Source organism: Solea senegalensis, linkage group LG4 (genome assembly GCF_019176455.1).
Source record: "Solea senegalensis isolate Sse05_10M linkage group LG4, IFAPA_SoseM_1, whole genome shotgun sequence".
NCBI classification, from domain to species: Eukaryota; Metazoa; Chordata; class Actinopteri; order Pleuronectiformes; family Soleidae; genus Solea; species Solea senegalensis.
In genome coordinates this window covers 19686728-19705701 of record NC_058024.1, presented here as the reverse complement: position 1 = coordinate 19705701, position 18974 = coordinate 19686728, and the positions used below count along the sequence as shown (strand labels likewise).

General features: G+C 42.7%; 2 protein-coding genes across 3 annotated transcripts; both read right to left on the bottom strand.

Moving 5' to 3' along the window:
• Nucleotides 1-206: 206 nt before the first annotated feature.
• LOC122767575 (nuclear factor of activated T-cells, cytoplasmic 2-like) lies at nt 207-10205 on the bottom strand. Of its 2 annotated transcripts, none has more exons than XM_044022918.1 (10): nt 9912-10205; nt 8405-9383; nt 8122-8311; nt 7445-7647; nt 6246-6418; nt 5979-6119; nt 4705-4760; nt 4397-4529; nt 2167-2760; nt 207-570 (listed from the first exon to the last, which is right to left on the bottom strand). In XM_044022918.1, exons 1-10 carry the CDS (start codon nt 10030-10032, stop codon nt 524-526), a joined length of 2637 nt encoding a protein of 878 aa, XP_043878853.1. In that variant the 5' UTR covers nt 10033-10205; the 3' UTR covers nt 207-523. The 2 variants fall into 2 exon arrangements, with proteins under 2 accessions (XP_043878853.1, XP_043878854.1); XM_044022919.1 differs by having other exon boundaries at nt 8122-8293.
• A 1773-nt stretch (nt 10206-11978) lies between these two features.
• LOC122767772 (1,25-dihydroxyvitamin D(3) 24-hydroxylase, mitochondrial) lies at nt 11979-18152 on the bottom strand. Its single transcript, XM_044023240.1, has 12 exons — nt 17770-18152; nt 17436-17626; nt 17240-17333; nt 17058-17151; nt 16399-16490; nt 15925-16036; nt 15040-15185; nt 14196-14362; nt 13271-13349; nt 12797-12994; nt 12576-12690; nt 11979-12365 (listed from the first exon to the last, which is right to left on the bottom strand). The coding sequence occupies exons 1-11, from the start codon at nt 18025-18027 to the stop codon at nt 12580-12582; spliced, it is 1542 nt and encodes a 513-aa protein (XP_043879175.1). The 5' UTR covers nt 18028-18152; the 3' UTR covers nt 11979-12365; nt 12576-12579.
• Between the last annotated feature and the right edge of the window lie 822 nt (nt 18153-18974).

Here is an 18974-nt window from a genome sequence, read left to right as displayed (position 1 = left end):
TTTATTAAAGTAACATGGCTTCTCATTTGTGGCCAAAATGTTTATTTGATCATGATCATATATGATGATTATCCATTAAGAGTAGGGACAAGAGTAGGGACAAATTATACTACCACGTTATCTGTTAACTTCAATGTTGTGCTGATGCACAGATCTCTGTGTGGGCATCGGGAGATTTGCAGAATTAAACTCATCCCAGACGCAGCTTCATATGAACATATTTATTATAAAATATTTTACACATGCTTACACAGAGCAGTTGTAAACATACAAACATACAACACATACATGCATTATAAGGTGTGATATATGGTCTACTAACTTTGCTGAAATATAGAAAACTGAGAAATAACAGCTCTTTGGTGTAAAAATGTGGTGGTTGAGTGTTTGGACAAAGGTCCGTCACCCTGCAAACATCCTCTCAGACAACAAGGATGTTATATTTATAATTCTACAGATTATATCCAGTTGTTAAATGTTGAATGTGATGCATGGACATCGTGGCAGCTGCAGGCTTTCAGGTTCACTCTCCACTGTGTCCTTTCAGGTCCCTTCTTATGATGTCATTCACTGGAAAACATGAATAAATCAGTTGGCATACGTAACTTTAATGTTCACGACAATATAAATACAAAGTGAAGCAGAATTATGTTTAAGAGCCTTGGACACCAGATGATTAAAGGACAATTGCATTAAGGACCGCAACAAGTGAATATTTTCATTATTGATTTATCAATAGTAGTTTGGTCTATAATATATCAGAAAATGTTGATCTGTGTTTCCCAAACATTGAAAAGATGACGTTCTCCAATGACTTGTTAATTATTTAAAAACACTAATTATCAAAATAGTTGGCGACCAATTTAGTAATCAATTAATTGCAGTCCTAGTTGCATTCATTTTACATTTACAACCCCTTTTATTTGAACACACAATACCAGTCAATACTGCTTTAATTTCAACCTAATTTATCCTTAGGATCCATGTTTTAATTTTTAATTACACTGTCTACAACCACATGTGTATTTTTTTGTATATCATAATAATATATATAATCCCAAGAACTGCAATTAGACATATTAACACAAAAACTGCACTTCTGATGCTCACTGAAATAGATTGTTGCTGGTTTCATTTACTGTCACTATTACTACAGAATGAAAAGACATTGCTTCTTTCTCTCGTCTTCCATGTAAACCACAGGTGTGTGTATATATACACGCATGCATTTATCTGCAGTACACTTCCTGTTTCTGTTTTCTATCACAGAAGTGTAAACCAAAACATAAACCTCCCCTTATTTAGGTCATCTAAAAAAATGTAAGGGGTTCGACCACAGGTCAAGAGCCACCTGTCCACAGAATTGATTGGAAATCGGTTCAGTTGTTTTTGAGTACGACTGCTAACACACAGTAAATACATGCAATTTTATGCCACTAAAATGGTTAGTAGTTGGGAACAGCTTCAGTGATGCGATGCAAGAAGTTGAATGTTACGAAGAGTTCAAAATAATTCGCAGCTTCACCAGCTTCTCCTTAATCGTTCATACACATCTTGACTGGCAAAAGCAGCTGCAGTCAAGATGCAGTCAAGAGCTTGCAGGTCGCAAGCTCTTCAACTTTCACTGCAGTTTCAGTATGACACGTCAAACCACTCTGCACCATTACACCCTGCCCAGTGCTTCACCCACTTCCTGGTTGCACTGACTATTTCATTCAATGCCGGAATCAGCTCGACTCGACTGTGTGTAAGTCACAGTGACGAACCTTTAGCTCCCAGTTTGATGCTTTGTGCACAAGGATGACCAGACCAGAGGCTCAGTCATGTGCTGCCTGTCAGCCTTGAGCTTCTACTCTTTTGCTTGGACTTTTTCTAATTGCTTAGAAGGACATAGTCTAAGCAGCGCACCGAGGCTATAGACGCTCCTCTCTGTAGAACAACAACACTGAAATTGGAGAAAGCACTCACAGTTTCCCACAGTGTCATCACCACCTAATCGTTTCTCCATCAGGCCATAACCTACATCCCCAGAATATTTCATCCAAATCTGTCCTTAACTTTTTGAGGTATGCTGCTCAGAGTCAGACTGTTACTTTTTACTGAAAAGAAATAAATCTGTATTCATTTAACAGCACTTGTCATTAGTACAGTAACAGTCATACTCACCATCCTCCAGATAGGCATAGCTGAGGTTCTCTTCTTTGACTGTAACCCTCTCTGGAGCCCACTCTTTGTGGTGTCCTTCACCTGGCTCTGCTCTGCATGCGGCCTTATCTGGAGCTTGACTTTGGATGAATCTAGGAGGCGGTGACTTCCCCACTGGCGGCGCTGTCTGCTGTCTTGACATCAAACAGGCCTCATATGAATCACAAACCTGAGACCCTTCGGTCAGTTTGCCCACAGGGGCTTTGGCACCGGGAGAGGAGGCGGAGTGGGATACCACTGGGAAGCCACTCAGAAGAGCTGCACCGCAGCTGCTGTAATGTTGGTTTGGTGTGTGGTACAGCATGGGACTGCTGATCAGACTGCTGGCACCGGACTGGTAATACGCTGACGGGTCGTCCTGTGAGTCCAGTGTAACAGCGCAGGCTCTGGGGTCCACAGTGGCAAGATGGTACAGGGTTGGAGAAACACTCAAGGCTTGAAGGTTGCTGTCTTGCTCCAGGTGGTGGTGGTAGAGCGACTTCAATGACAGTGACCAGTTATCTGAACTGCCATATGAGTTTGAATGATAGTCATCCGGTGGTTCTGCTTTGATGGCTGTGAAACATAAAACAAAGATTATTTTTACAATTTTAATGGGTGTCGTCTTCCTGATGTCCATTCACTTTAATAGGAAGATACAAATGTCATGGGTTACTGCAACTTGGATTAAGCACTTCCTCTATTTCCCGTTTTATTTTGTATAATTCTCTCTCATTACTTCCTGTTCTGGTTCCACTGCCACCATGACGATTACAGGCCATGCCCAGGTTTCTCAAACCTGTGTCTCATTTTCCAATAAGCTCATCTAATCATTCCCTCACTGCTAGGTTGTTTTGTCAGTTCATTGCAAGCGTCACAGCTTTATTTATTTCTGTTGTGTTCCCTGTTTTTTGAAAGTCTATGCCCCTTGTTTCTATGGTCCAAGATTCCTTGCAAGAATTATGGGTGCGACTTCCAGTGCATTCAGCCACTGACGCAGAACCAGCGTTTTTCATTGTAACTGAACAATAATCACCAAAAGTGACTGTAAAATGTAACGGATGGATGATGTGATCATCCACTTTGCCCGTGTTAAAGTAACACCAAATCTGATGATAAGCTGCAGTTTGTTAACATAACCTAAAGAGTTAAATATAAATGTTCTTTTACTGTTACTTTAACACTGCCTGAATGTGTTAGTGTGTATAAATATCACATCAGAAGTCAAATGAGATGGCGAAGCTTTGAACAATCTCAAACAGATCCGTATCTGTCACGTTTATATACATGTATATTTTTATTTAACCGTTATTCAACCTGGAAAAATCTCCTTATGTATATATTCTTCAAACACTGCCATCTAAATATCCGAGTGTCTAAGAGAGTGTCTAAATATCAGATGTGGGTATTGCATGTAGGTGGAGAGCGCATTAGCTGAACGACAGTAGAGCGACAGATTTTCCACCTTACGTGAAAGTTGCCAACCCAGTGCAAAGACCTGTGTCACGGGTGCAGTTCCCTCCTAAAAGCAGGCTGAGACAGAGCTACTGTAAGAATGAAGAACATCACATTAAAGTGGAGATGCAAGTTTAGATGTCTTCAGCCATAAAATGTTCTTGAAATTCTGCTGCAGTTGGATCCAATCTGATTTAAGTTGTGTAATTTCCTGTGTTCTGCAAATTAGACCTAGTAAGGGTATAACCTTAACCCCTTAGGAACATTATAAAAAGCCAGATTATATTCAATTTATTTTTGTGTAAACTCGACAGAGATGTAAGAAGTTTTATGCATGAGTTGTGATTTCCTCACAACACTACCCATGGTGCAATCTCCTTTTCTTTCTAAGTCAATTCAGTTCAATTCAGATTTGCATAGCGCCATACACAACATACATTGTCTCAAGGCACTGTGCATAGACAACATGATCGAGAGCAGAGAAACCCAACAGATCACACAATGAGCAAGCGCTAGGCATCAGTGGAGAGAAAAAACTCCCTTTTCACAGGAAGAACACTCTGACTCAAAGATGTGCAGCCATCCGCCTCGACCAGTTGGGGTGAAAGGAAAAATGGGGGATAGAGGAGAGATGGGGGACAGAAAGGGGGGAAAGAAAGGACAAGAGGGAGGTGAGGTAAAGCGAGAGAGACCAGGAGCCGATATACAACAATTGTATGAAGTTATAAGTTTAGCCACCGTCCCGACAGACATGTACCTATCACAGGAGTGTAGATGAAGTGCTGAGGCTGACTGCGTTTCTTCTTCCCATTGATGACGTAAAAGTTGACTTTGGCCGGGTGGCAAATGGTCCGGTCTCGATAAGGCGGCACCTCGGCGAACAGCATGTTCTAGGCAGTGATAATCAAACCCAATGATCAAGCTGCTGTCACATGTCAGGCGTATGCTGACCAGAATCTCAGTATTCAAATATTCAAATCATTTGACTTTGGGAGTAGCTGCAGAGTCTGTGTCTTGCTTTTTTGTTTTGGTAAAACATACAACTGCCTATTTGTCAGTACTCACAGCTTGTGTTTTGTCTTTGTCCACAGCAGCCTCCACCTCCCAGATTTGCTGCCCGTCTGCAAAAATGCATAACCTTAGATTGATCATTATTTCATGAGATATCAATCCATTTTCCACAACATGTGGGTGAGTTGCATAGACGGTGGAAATCTAGCTTTGGTTTACCTGACATTTCTGTTCTCTACCCACACTTTGAAAACAAAAAAGAAAATATACAAAGCCTCTTCTCTGGGTCTGAATCTTTATCAGTCTGTCTAACCACATCCTGTTGCATATAACTCCACACCAAGCAACAAGGAGGCTTTACATGCAGTCAACTGTACGCATCCTGCACTCTCAAACCCTGCAAACCAACAACTCTGTGTGGGCAGAAGGAGCAGAAAGAGTGTAACAATTTCCACCTAACAATAATTAAAAAAAAACATTGAACTAATGGTTCATTCTGTCAAGGGTTAAAAGTGTGGGGGCGAAAGAGGATGTTGCCTACATGACAAATTCAAACAGGATATTGGATGTTGTACAAAGCATTCAAATATTTTAATAATCGTTGGAATCCAGAATCGTTACTACCTGTTAAGTCAACAATATATTAATATGTCTGCCACTCGATCTCAGTGTTAGACAGCTTTTTTTCTAACTGGAAACAGTGCTCACTCTGCTGCACCAGCGTCCTGCCTCCTATGCGCCGTGATATAAAATCACTGATTTTCTCCACAGACTTTGGTGAAGGGAGTGAGCGGTGGCAAAAGACTGCCAAACAGATAATGAGATGAAACAGTGAGCATATTCTTAAGATATTATAAAGTTAAATCGTTCCTTCACACCTTAGATGGACTCTCAAGAACACATAACCATATTGAAAGTTTAAGTTCTTACAAGCGCTAGTAACTAGAGCTGCAACTAACGATTAGTTTCTTAATCGATTAATCTGTCGAATATTTTCTCGATGAATCGCTTAGTCCATAAAATATCAGAAAACCTTAAAAAAATGTTGATCGGTGTTCCTCAAACCTGGAAATGATGATGTTCTCAAATGTCTTCTTTTGTCCACAAACCAAAATGATTCACTTTTCATGATTTCTTTGTGATGCAGAGCGAAGAAATTAAGAAAATAGTCAAATTTAAGAAGCTTAAACAATCAGAAATCTTGTTTTCATCATGAAAAAAACTTCAAGCCGATTATCGATTATCAAAATAGTTGTCGATTAATTTAGTAATCAATTAATCGATTAATCGTTTCAGCTCTACTGGTAACACATGCGTTTCCTCCTCACCTTGTGTCTTCTCAGAGAAAATCACCTTGGAGTCAGGTGTAAAATTTTGACCAATTAGGACCATTTGTTGACCGCCGAGCACTGAGCATCGGTCCAGGTCGTGTCTTTCGACTGCAGGAAGCTCCTGAGCCGAGCGCTGGGCTGAGAAAACGAAACATAAACATACCAAATCATAGTTGACCAAAATGTGACGATAGCAAAAAAAGTGTCCAAAGATTTGGTCAATTTGTCGAGCCGATGGATGCACATACGAGAAACACTACTTACAGCATTCAATTGGATCAGAAGCAACCTGAAGGGACACGAGCTGTCCTCCAGACTGAGGGACATGGACACGGAACACCAAGCGCACGCGCGTGTTTTTCCGCCCAATGTCCGTCTCGCCGTTCCTCAGCTCAATGTCTGCGTTTCTCAGCTTGAGGATTCCTACACAATCGATCCTGTGAAGTGTAATGGAAGGCCAATGCGATGAGTCAGAAGTGAGAAAATACTTTCACTGTGACATTCATCGAAGTTTGCTACGAAACACACGCCCTGAGTCATTTGCATCGGTTAGAAATGATTAGGTGGTTTGTGGATCAGTGGTTTGTGACCTTTTCGTTTATTTAATAACAGTTGAGTTCCAGTAATTAGTTACAGGATTTCTATTAGCTATTGTAAAAACCTGGTGTCTGCTTGATAGGACTTTGCAAGAAAAACACAGGAAGTTGTGCATTTCAGTTTTGAACAGCAACTTGTTGGCTGTAGAAAATAAGCCATGTCAGTGTTATCATAAATAGCCATTATAACTAGAGACTACAGCCCACAATGCATACAGAAAGAAGGAGTCGGTGACATAGACATCTGTTTCTCACAGAGATGCTGACTGGTTATCAGTCGTTACTCATGATTGTCAATGCAGTTTCCACTCACCTGACCCCATCCCACTCTGCCTGCCAAGACACGCCTCCTCATCAAGCCAACACTGCTCACCTGTGATCACAGCTGCTGCTCGTCTCCTGCAATCAGCCCTCCTTATACATGTATACACCGGCTCCACACTCTCTCCTTTGCCAGATTGTTCTTAGCCCTCATGCAAGACTCTGCAGTCCTGCACCCTGCCTGCCTCTGCCTGAAACCTGGATATCACCTCAGCCTACTGTTGCCGACCACATCTCTGCCTCAGCGACTGCCTGCTCACTATTTGGTAAGCTTTCCCTTTGGTTGAACTCTCTGTACCTACCCACCTGCCTGGCTGTTGTTACCCCTCAAAGAAACGATGTGCATCTCAGCCTCTCTGTCCACGAGAGCCTTCACATACCTGCTGATTTCTCACCTCCTGACTTTTTGCCATTTCCTCTGCTGTTACCAACTGCCCTGTGCTGCATTTGGGCCTGTACTGCACCCCGCTTCAATGATGCCACTGTCTGTGGATTAATGCACTTTACTTGTATGAACCTGCAGTATATCTTCTCTGTTTTACTCACATTACTCTCATATGGTTCGTTGGCTCCAGGGGGATGTCCAACACTTTGGTGCCACTGATCACCCTCTCCATGCTGGGCGTGGTGACGGTTTTGCCAGTGATGCGGTGCACCTGGTAGAAGGCATGCGGTTTCAGGAGACGCTCGTCCGCTGTCCCTATGAAGACCTGCAGCCTCAGCGGAACCAAGCCTTGATATCCACGGAGCTGGTGAGGGCAACAAAAACGATCAAATGATTCTCCCCCTGGGAAAGATTTCCCCAAATCACAATGGCAAAGCAAACATGCAAAAGTACCAGGGGAAACTAATAGTGATGCTTATAAACAGGATCATATAAAACAGACTTTACTGTGGCTGTATTTCCATTGTTTGTCAATGTAACTTTCACATTTGTGCGTTTCTTTAGTATTGAAAGCCCTGCACGCCTCAATAATTTGTACGTGTGGGAGTACTAATGTGAAAGTGACATGAGCATGTCACTGTTTTCACTGAGGTTAATGTGAAATGAAAGACTTATTTTCTTATTTCCTACCTTGTATTGACAGACACATATCATATAGTGTACATATATATCACTAACTGTTCTGTACATACTCGTCATATCATATTTCCTGTTAATATATATCCTTGCAAACAATCCCACAACAATTCCACAAAAGGTGCAAAAGAAATAAACCCACCTGAACTTCTGGATGCCCTCCTTTAGGTGTCTTCACAGCGCCGCGGCTGCCCTCAGTCTCATAGTGAGCTCTGTGGTGAGATCTGGGCTGCTGCAGGATCAATAGTTCATACTGACTGGACTGGCTGGGCAGTGGCCACTCTAAAGACGGGAGTGGAGCCATGGAGAGACCACTGGGAGGGAGAGAGGAACTGTACGTCACAAAAATGTCAAAACACTAGACTAGACCATGTTTCGTCTTATAGCTGAAGGATGTAATCTCAGAAACAGGAAGGAGAACACACCTGAATGTGCTGTGATGGACCGGGTGAGATGGTGGCCACACAGGTGGGACAATGTAGATGGTGTCAGACTTGACCTCGGCTCCAGGCCTGCAAATCCTCTCCTGCTCAATGGCCCAGTCATACACATCTCCATACACACAGTCCTGTGTCTGAGCTTGGCCATGTGCACTTCGCACCATTACCGAGGGAACTGCTCTGGACGGACAGGAGCTCCAGTCCTCCTCCAGACCCGTGGAGGGGGTCTGAATTTTGGGCTGAGCGTGGGCCTGGTATTGGTGAAGGTAGAGGGACCCCTGTTGCTCATGGGACGAGGGGATGGGGCTTGGGCTACGGGAGCGCTGCTTGACAGGAGTGCCCCCCAGACAGGAGTGGCCCTGGTCATAAACTCGCTTTCCATGTGGCGAGGCAGAGCGGGAGCGCTGGTGGGGAAGGGGCACAGCAGCACGTTGGTGCTGTGGCAAGAGATGGGTCTCATCTGTGACGCTGTTACGGGGCGAGGCTCTTGGAGAGGAGTGGGTAGAGGAAGTGTGGATGCTCTGGAGGCCCGGGCAGAGGTCTAAGGCAGACAACCCCATGCTACAGCCACCTCCGATTGAGGGAGAAACACAGGGCGATGCCACAGGAGAGTACGACTCTGCTGGCCATCCTGTGGAAGAGTTACTGCTGGCAGGGCTCACGCACTCCCTGTAGGCTCCCAGGACTGTGGAGCCAGGACTGGGGTTCAGGGTCTGCGAGCTGAGAGAGTCACCAGATGGAGTAATCTCAATCCTGGGGCTGGGAGCGGCGATGTTCCCGGATCTCACTGCCAGCTCCAGAGACTCGAACACAGCTCCTGACAGGTTCTCTTCAGTGAGTGGGCTGCGAGATGAGGTGTTCTGGCTGGGGACAGGTTGGATGGAGGTGGAGACACATGTTGTGGGATGTTCAACCACCAGCAGTGGAGGCTGGTTGTTATCCTGGAAGAGGGCACCTGTATCATCTGTCAAAAAACAAAGTAGAAGTTGAAGTTGTGGACAACTATTACCACCTCAAGAAAACTTCCCCTTCAGGCACACCCATCCATCAACTCTAACGTTAGAGGGTTACAAGTTGAGCTGGAGCCAACCCCAACACACTTAACACATACATTTTGTGCCAAGATACTTCGAAATTGGATCACGTCTGCCTATCAAACCAGTTGTGATGTCAGTAAATGATTGGATATTGTAAAACAAATTGACAGCACGGTCACTTCCGATTTTAACTCCTCTTGGAAAAGGCTGCACATGCCAATTTACCCCTAGTTTCTAAAAATATAGCACCTAAAGTGGAATTAATGATTTAAGCTACTTGAGGTCAGTGAAAGGAGAATTTCAGTGTAACATCAGTACCTGACAGCTCAGTGCTCACAGAACCACTGAATTACAGCCGAGGACAAATACTAACACTAAGGGATGATTGTGACTAATTATGCTGATATGATACGACTCATCTACACAAGAAGACGAATTAATGAACACATTCTCACCTTTGTCACAGCCAACAGGAAACTCCCCTGTATTATACAAAAACAGGTCGTTAAAATCCAACTCCTCTTGACTTATGTCTTGACTTAGACTCTCGGTCAGACCCAAACCTCGAGAAGTCATATCCACTTCTAAATATAGATATTTATCCCGCGCAACAATAACTTTTTTTAATTCAAAAACTAATAAAGCTCTTCATAGGAGAAAACAACAGAGAGCAGCCAAACCCTGCAGTGTGTTTAAAATATAAGCAGCTGCTCAAATAAAATATCCAGCACCGCGACAGGAGGAGAAAAAAAAAGAGTCGACGTTTCCTGTCACTGCTGACGAAAAGAGAAGATCTGAGCGCGCGCGCACGCGTGTGTGGGTGCGTGCGTGTGTGTGTGTCATCACAATACGGGGACTTAACGTCCTTATGGGGACCAAAGGGTTTAGAGAGTACCTCTACTACAGGAAATGATTGTAGCTTGTGTTATTAAATGTGAAGACTAATAAAAGTCGTGGCGACACTAAAAAGTGGTCTTAAAAACATAGATTTAAAAATGATCACTTGTTCACACTAACGACAAATGAGTACAAAAATGTGTCGAATTAAAAAAAGAAAAGGAAGCGCAAAATACCTTTTGACCACTGAGCGGGAGTGTTGTTCAACTTACACACAAGAGCATGGGGACTTAAAGGGTTAATCCACCCCCCACCCCCCACCAAAAAAAATGAATACAATCACTGTATATTTTTCTTGTCTTAATTACTACTTAATTGCCTTAAATGCTACAAAACTGGTAAATGGCAACCATTCACTTTCCCTGAATACTTCTTCTTATTGTTCAAATTCAGAACTACGAAGGAGTATTAGGGCCAAACGACAAAGAAAAAAAAGTAATCTTTTGAGAATAAAGTCATAATATTACAATTTTTGTTCTCATAATATTACGACTTTATTTAAATAAAATTGATTTGATTTAAACTGGGCCACACGGTGGGGTAGTGGTTAGCACTCTCGCCTTGCAGCGAGAAGACCCGGGTTCGAGCCCCGGTTGGAACAAGGGCCTTTCTGCATGGAGTTTGCATGTTCTCCCCGTGTGTGCGTGGGTTCTCTCCGGGTTCTCCGGCTTCCTCCCACAGTCCAAAAACATGCAATGTGGGGATTAGGTAAATTGGACACTCTAAATTGACAGTAGGAGTGAGTGTGAGAGTGAATGTTTGTCTCTAGTTGTGTGTGGCCCTGCGATGGACTGGCGAACTGTCCAGGGTGTACCCCGCCTATCGCCGGATGTAGCTGAGATTGGCACAGCACCCCCCGCGACCCTCTGGTGGAGGATAAAGCGGTTAGATGATGACTGACTGATTTAAACTGATTATCAAACATTTCAAAGACTGGTTTAGTTGTTTGTGTCCATGAAGTGTTTAATCCTCTTAAACTATCTTGATTTATTCATCCAGAAGATGTTTTGCTATATCATTTATCAGTTCCTCGGGCCACCGTAGCCTCATGGACAAGGCCTTTTTTACACCTTCACGTGTTGACATCGCCTGATGTCACATGTGAGAGAATGTCAGAGTCACAAGAATCAAGGTGTAAAATCCCAGTATGTAAATTTACACATTAAGTCCATGTTTTAATACAATGCCCTGCAAAGAATTATTTCCCATTTTGATTAGCAAATTTTAGTTGCCAAGAATCCCAACTGGTGAATATTGAAAACATTATACCTTACTTTACTTTATTAAAAATCTTTCAAAAAATCAACATAATGACATAATGTCATTATGAGCATGTAAATGATGGCATTTTAAGTGAAAGCATTTCTGTTGCAAAAAGACTGTGAAGGTGTGTGTTCACCCTGAAAGTGGAGTTCCTGGAGTTCCCATCCACAAAGAAAATAGTTTATGTTACACATGTGACCACTCAAATGATCTGCCGTCACTTTTCCTGCACAGGATTTACTCTAAAACAATCCGCTTAATTATTGTTTGTTTGTCCACACGTTAAACTAAGCTTGTATTGATGTTAACTTTTGTTAACTCCCATTTCTCAATCTGTAAAACAAAAAGTGCAACAGTGACTGTGTCTTTAAAGCATTTATTAATATGAGTGAATAAAATAGACTTCTACAAGTACAATATACATTATTACAATATTACAAATGCACTTTATGTACACAATAAACATGAGACAGAAGAAAACGCACAACAATTTGACATCTAGGTAGAGATTTAAGGACAGCTGCCTTCGTACAACATTCAGTTTGTACATAACAACTGGTACTTTGGTCAGTCATTAACAGTCAAAAGTAATACTTAAAATAAGTTTGAGGTATTCAAGGCACGATTATATGTGTAAAAATGTCAAATGTCTCTTTTTGTTCTATTTACAGAGCAGCAATATAGGGAGTCACATGGCGACGGAAGCATCATCTTTCTGTCACTGGATCCAGAACAGTTGAATATGGAGCCTGAGAGAGCAGCAGCAGCAGCAGCAGCAGAAGAAGAAAGTAATTCATGTAAGTGCACATTTTGGAGAACATTTTAGTTCTGATAAAGTTGAAACTTGAAGCCACAGCCGGTACTAGTGAGTTATACATCTTAGTTAAGCACCAAACTGGCAACATGTTACACATGTTATCAATCTGCTTTCTTATTGGAGATCCAATCTGTAATCTCACCTCTTCATCTCTTGATGAAGGCGACCGGCAGTTCTCTTTGGGGAACCAACAGTCCCGAGTGGATCACGTCGAGCGGCTCGTTATCTGTTGCCACAATCTCATAGTCTCTGACCAACTGTAAGAGAGCCAAACGCGAATGAATCAATTGTGAAAATCCATGTTTATCACACTAATAAAGAGTAGTTCATGATTTAAGATTAAAGTGAGATGACTAATCTTACCCAGCACATGGCTAGCTGCAGCTGTAGCTCTGCCAGCCGCCGGCCGATGCACATCCTCTTGCCGATGCCAAAGGGAACATGGGCAAAGGGGTTGATGTTGTTGTTCTCTCGCAGCCATCGCTCGGGTTTGAACTGCTTGCCATCGTCAAAGTACTCCTCGTTGGAGCCCAGCGCGTGGCTGTTTATCATTAAAACTGTCTGTAAATGGAGAAAATAAGAAATGAATCAATGTGTCATTCAAGTTCAGTCACATGTTTCTATGCTTGAGAGAAATTAAATAGATACTACAGTAGATTACAAGGCTTCACTAGAATAAAGACTTTGTTTTTCGAGTGCCGTTTGCACATGCACCACTAGAGTGGCGCCACACAGGCTTTGTACAAAACAGGCGTCCTTCAGGCATCAGTAACATGTAAATTAATAATAATCTGATCATGTCTAGTGTATGGAAACTGTAAGAACTAAGCCACTTACTCCTTTGGGAATGGCATAATCTCCCAACACAGTGTCTTTGTCCAGGGTCCGACTGGTGAATGGAACTGATGGTGATAACCTGTAAGAATTTGAAAATAGAGCATGGGAATATGGACTGAGTCGAGCTATAGTTATGCATGACATACATGTTTAAGCTGTTTAACAGCAGCTACACACACACACACACACACATTGTGATGAGGGCAGTTATAATCTTCAGACAGAGGTCATAAACATTCCCTTATGTAGTTATGGAATAAGCCTTAAATAACATGTTTGACAACTTCTTCTCGTGACCGCGGAGGTTATGCGGCGATTTGAACGTGACCACATAGTATATATTAATCTGTAGATTAAGCCGGGAACACTGGCCGTTCTTGTCATGCCGCTGTATCTCATGAAGCTTGTTTCTGAGTCAGTCATGTGTGTTAAACTTTCCCCCCTCTTAATCTCCATGGTACAGGGCGAAATCACGATGCAGCCATGAGTTTTATTTGAAACCACTGGGTTGTAACAGTATGGGCTTTTCCATGCTATGATCTTTAATCTCCTACATTACATACATTCCCGGAACTTTATAAAGGATGTTGTACTGTGTTTTACTGATGTTTTACATGATGTCTCTTTAGGACAATATTAACTGTGAATAAATGAATTCATTTAAAGTTGATGCGACCTTTTAAATGGCCCTGCAGGTATCTCTTTCATAAAGCCCATGTGAAGTGAGTATTTGCCGCAGCTTACTAAGCTCATTATTGTGTGTAGTGTATCGTAATAACTTAAGTCACTGTATTATCAAAAACATGGATTTTGAAAAGCGAGTACTCCCCGTGGCCTTGATCTTATCCCCCACTTTATCCCTTCCATAATGCAATTGTATAAGCAGCTTGGAGCTTCCTGTGTATCTAACATGGTCATACTGTACCTCATAGACTCCTTGAGGCATGCTTTCAGGTAGGGCATGCTCTTGATGTGCTCTCCACATGGATCCTGTTCAGGAGGCACCGTCTCTCTAATCTCATCCAGCAGCCTCTTCTGAGCACCAGGGTTACGTGACAGGTTGAAAATAGCCCAGAGCATACTGTTGGCAGTCTGAGAAACATAAACAGAGAGAGAGAGAGAGAGAGTGAGTGAGGGGGGGCGAGAAGGAAAGACACGGAGAGGAAACCTCATATAGTGAGGCAACTTCAAGTGCATTCCTCTGTGGGGTCCTGAAATAAGCTCAGGAATGCTTGGGGTTCCTCAAAGGCTCCTCAGTTACATCCACAACACATTTATTTTCTTCCTCTTTAGGACTGTAATGGCAGCACCTATTTGTGTAAGGGGTTGGTTTTTTTTTTCTTCCCTACGTGAAGGAAAATGTGCAAAAGGTAAAAACGTTCAAAAGGATAACTCGCATTCACAGCGTAAGGACGGCCTGCTATAGCTATGTCAGCATCTATTTTTCAGATACTTTTATGAGTAAGGCCATAGATTGCATAAAAAATGCATGGCCTCTTCCAGTTTCCTATGTTAAATCAATCAGGAACAGATGCTATACTTATTAGCCACCAGGGGGCGACTCCATTGAAAAAAAAAAAAAACTCAGGTTGAGAGGAAGTCAGTACGAAAATGACCAGATGCTAACTGCACTCAGACAGATCGGAGAACTACCAAGGCTGTGTCTCAATATAAAGCACTCTTGTTATTTATTTATTTATTTGCTGTAATATTGAATCAGCACATAAGGACATCGCGCTATTCTCCCGCGTCGTAAAGATGTTACTCACCGTCTCTACCCCGCCGATCTGCAGCTCTGTGATGGCTGCGTACAGCTCCTTCTTCGAAAGGCTGCTGTGGTGTAGGATGTCACCGATTAAGTCATCGGGAGCTCTCGCAGCGTTCCTCTTCAACCTCCGGTCGATGCAGACTTTGGCTGAAGGACGACAGAGCAGTAAAAAAAAATATAAATGCACTGATTTCCTTTAAATAACGTCGCATAGTAGCTAGATGGTATGTTGGATCACATTTGTTAAATTTACAGGGACTCAAGAAGTACTCTGAAGTGACACAACTAAAGCTCTCACAGATGAGAATTCAAAGTAACTTGGGGGTACAGTAATATATTGATATTGCTCCGATTTTGGTTAGCAAGGCATTTACCTATACAAACCAAATAATGAGAACCACAGTGATTTAAATAATAATAATTGAAACTACTCATAATAAAATGACCTTGGAAAGTGTGTGTTGGTGAGAGGTTGTAAGTGGCTCCAGTCGAGTAAACAACCAGCGCCATCTTTTTTGTCCTTATGTCTTTCACCCCCCACCTCCTGCTACTACAAATATTTGGCCGATTTCTCACTTAGGTCATGCAGTTTACTACAACTCTGCCTGACATTTACAGAGGGTGCCAAGTACACAAACAACTGAAGCACCCAGTTCATATCTCACTCCTGCCCTCCCTCTTTGCTTTGTGACTGGAAGTGAGCTCCGACCAGCTCGGTATCTGTCCAAACAGAATGTCATCTGTTGGCTTAATCTGGGACCCTGACCATAAACCTTATTAAAATGGTGTTTAAACGATGCCCCGAAATGGTGGTAAATTATATTTGAGTGGGATTTGTATTGGTGTGATTCTGTGGTGAAGCATAAACTTGAGTCTGTTTCCGTACCCGTGCTGAAAATGCGGTCCCACGCTGCAGTGTGGTCCTGCCATGTTTTGGTGTTGAGGCTCTTGTGCAGCTCCACTGGTGTGACCATCATCATGCCAAATGTGCTCATCATCTACAGTAAACACAGAGAAACAGAAGGGACGGATTAACAGATCGAAAAGGACGTAATCGTCATTGCTCTCAATCAAAACCTTTGACTGGATCTTCTTCAAGGTCCTCTGTTGTTGTTATTTTTGCAGCAACTAATCCTGTGAGACCTTTGTGAGCCCCCACTTATCATCTCCTGACTTGGGATGATAGTGGTTTGCTCCAGTATTTTCCAGCAGATACAACAGGAGCGTCAGTGAGACGGTGAACTGCTGCATCACTATAGCTGCAGCTCAGCTGACCTTGGCTTGGACTGAACCTGATGAACTAGTCCCCGCTACCGCACACACTAACGTGAGAAGGGAAATAACAAGGGTAGCTACTCACAGTCTTCACAGCTGTGATGAAGTTCATGGCCTCCTTGTTGACTTCTTCTTGCAGAAGACCAAACCTCTTGTCGTAGAGGACGAGACAAATGGCTGAAAAAAAAAAAACAAAAACAAAAGACAGAACATGAAAGAGTGCACTCAGGTCAGAATGAGAAGTTAATTGAATGTTTGAATGTTTGTTTATCAGCATAACTCAAAAAGTAATGGATGGATTTGGATGAAACTTCCTGGGAAAGTAGGTTTTTTTTGCTCAAGGGAAAGAATTAGATTTTGGTCATAGAGGTTCTGGAGAAAAAAACCTTTCGAGGTAGGGAAGAGTATTGACACTGTGTGAAACTTAGTGGCCTTGGTGGATGTTTGTGATCCCTGAGTGCTTTCTCTTGTTCATACAGTTCCAATAGTATACAACAAATAATGAGTCATAAAGCAGAAATGCATGGTCAAGGGCCATAAGTTGATTAGAATTAGACAATTATTTTTTTAAAGCAATTTTATTTTTCTGTGTGTTAATATATTAACATATTAAATAACAATGACATAACTCGGGGTTTATTTACATTTATAGTTCATAGAGCAAACGTTTCTTAGCTGAATAGTGACGTCTACATTTTTAGTTGTTGCTTTCAAGAATACGTAATCAAAAAAGGCTGCACTTACTCTCAAACGACCATTTGTTCAGTTCGAAGTACAAATCTTCAATCTTCCCATTCACGTTCACTTTCCCAACCCTGCCAACGAAATCCACCAACACCTGTTGGGACAGAGAATGAAGCGTCAAAGCGGTTTATTCAGAATAATGACACACAACTGAGTGCAACTAAACGGACTTAAGTTATTACCTCGTTGATCTTCCTGTCAAGCTTCACCACCTCCGTGGGTTTCATGAGTTTGTGTTGAAAAGCGCTCCTCACTCTCTGCCAGTCTTCACCCTCGCTGTAAATCAAAGGTAAAAAAAACAAAAAACAAACATTAGTTTCTGGTTCAAACTTGCTGGATGTGACAGATATCAGTCCACGCGTGTGTGTGTGTGCTCACAGGATGAGCAGTCCGTACGCCTCGTCTCTCAGGTCTCTGTATGCTTTCCAGGGTTTGATCTCCAGCCGCTGAGGGTAACTTCCCTCCTTTCTGTAGAGCGCCTCCAGTAAGCAAGGTGCGCCAATGTGCACCGACTCAAAAGAGCCCAGCTTCATCCGGAAAATCTTACCAAACTTCTTATGATAATCAACCTAAAGAAAAGAAAATTACGGCATATATTAGACTTACACAGAACTTTTTTTTTTTGTAGTTTATTTGTCATTTATTGGACAAATTATCTTATGCATTATCTTCTCAATAAAATGATAATAAGAAGTTATTGATCTGACTTTACCAGTGCTTCGTGCTGTCTTGTCAGACCTCCTTTGCGCAGCAGCTGAAACAAGCTGCCGACCAGAGGCCAATTGGTGGGTCCTGGGATCGCGTCCAGGCTGTGCGTCGTGGAGGCAGCGTAAGGACACTGCGCAGGCTCCACAACATCCTTCTCCTCCAGGACGCACACTGAGGATGTGGGTTTGAAGTGCTGCAGTCCCACCGACTTCTTCTTCAGCAGCTCAACGATCTGAGGCACTCGCTGGATCTGCGACCTCATCTTCAAATTGTCACAAGAAAACGCAGAAAATGGACTCAAGTGGAGCCAATGTTAGACAGCAGCTCTTCTTGCTTTGTTATGCTTTGGGGTTTCCCTGTTTCTTGGAAGTGTCACACCTTGCTGCATCATATATATACCCCCAGAGTGTTTATTGCCGTAGCGCGCCGAACCAATCAGCGACTGGTCCTGTATGGTGTGGCTGTCGAGCCCATTTATTTATGGATCCACGATTCACGATGAGAGGATTTGACCCCGCATAGACCTAGGAAGTGGCCCCAAAGCCCTCCCTATACAACCCCTCCCCCGAGCCCCCCCACCCCTTTTTTTTTTTAGATAAATAAACACTTGGGCCACGAAGGTGACACGGTTCGCTTGAACCGTGTTTCAGAGCGACCCGCCACTGGAAGAACCGAAACTTTGGCAAAGCAAATAGTAGTGCCACACTTCTGCGCCGTGGGCAAATATTTGACAGATTGCAGTGTGTGTGTGTGTGTGTGTTTGCTTTACTTGTGTTGTGGAGTGTGTGTGTTCTTTGTTGAGAGGTGAAGGGGGGTAACTGGATTGCATGACATTCAACATCACATTCAATATCAGTGTTATATGAAATGTAATTATAACACACGAGAAACATGAGTTTAGTTAAAAACGGATCTGCATCACTTTATTTTGCAGGATAACACACACACACACTCACACACACACACACACCACTCTCTAAGAGCTGGCATGACTTAAATAACATGTGCAGGGGCCCCGTGTTATTACCTTGTAAAAGTGCTCATTCACAGACTCTTAGGTGGCATCAGAGCAACCTTGATCTTCGACTGGTGTGTGCTGTATTATTGGGGAGCACACAGGAGCTTCCCTAGGTGTAACACACATCAATCACCCCACCCCCACCTCATAAAAAGAGAGAGAGAAAGAATAAAACACACACACACACACAC

Excerpts from the sequence above, each read along its gene's own strand:
- LOC122767575 (XM_044022918.1), bottom strand. The coding sequence starts at position 10,032 with ATGACTTCTCGAGGTTTGGGTCTGACCGAGAGTCTAAGTCAAGACATA. Across the intron at positions 4,530-4,704 it reads ACAAAGACAAAACACAAGCT|AACATGCTGTTCGCCGAGGT; the intron begins GTGAGTACTGAC and ends ATCACTGCCTAG. Across the intron at positions 571-2,166 it reads CTATGCCTATCTGGAGGATG|TGAATGACATCATAAGAAGG; the intron begins GTGAGTATGACT and ends CATGTTTTCCAG.
- LOC122767772 (XM_044023240.1), bottom strand. The coding sequence starts at position 18,027 with ATGAGGTCGCAGATCCAGCGAGTGCCTCAGATCGTTGAGCTGCTGAAG. Across the intron at positions 17,627-17,769 it reads CAAGACAGCACGAAGCACTG|GTTGATTATCATAAGAAGTT; the intron begins GTAAAGTCAGAT and ends TCTTTTCTTTAG. Across the intron at positions 16,037-16,398 it reads TCATCACAGCTGTGAAGACT|ATGATGAGCACATTTGGCAT; the intron begins GTGAGTAGCTAC and ends TGTTTACTGTAG.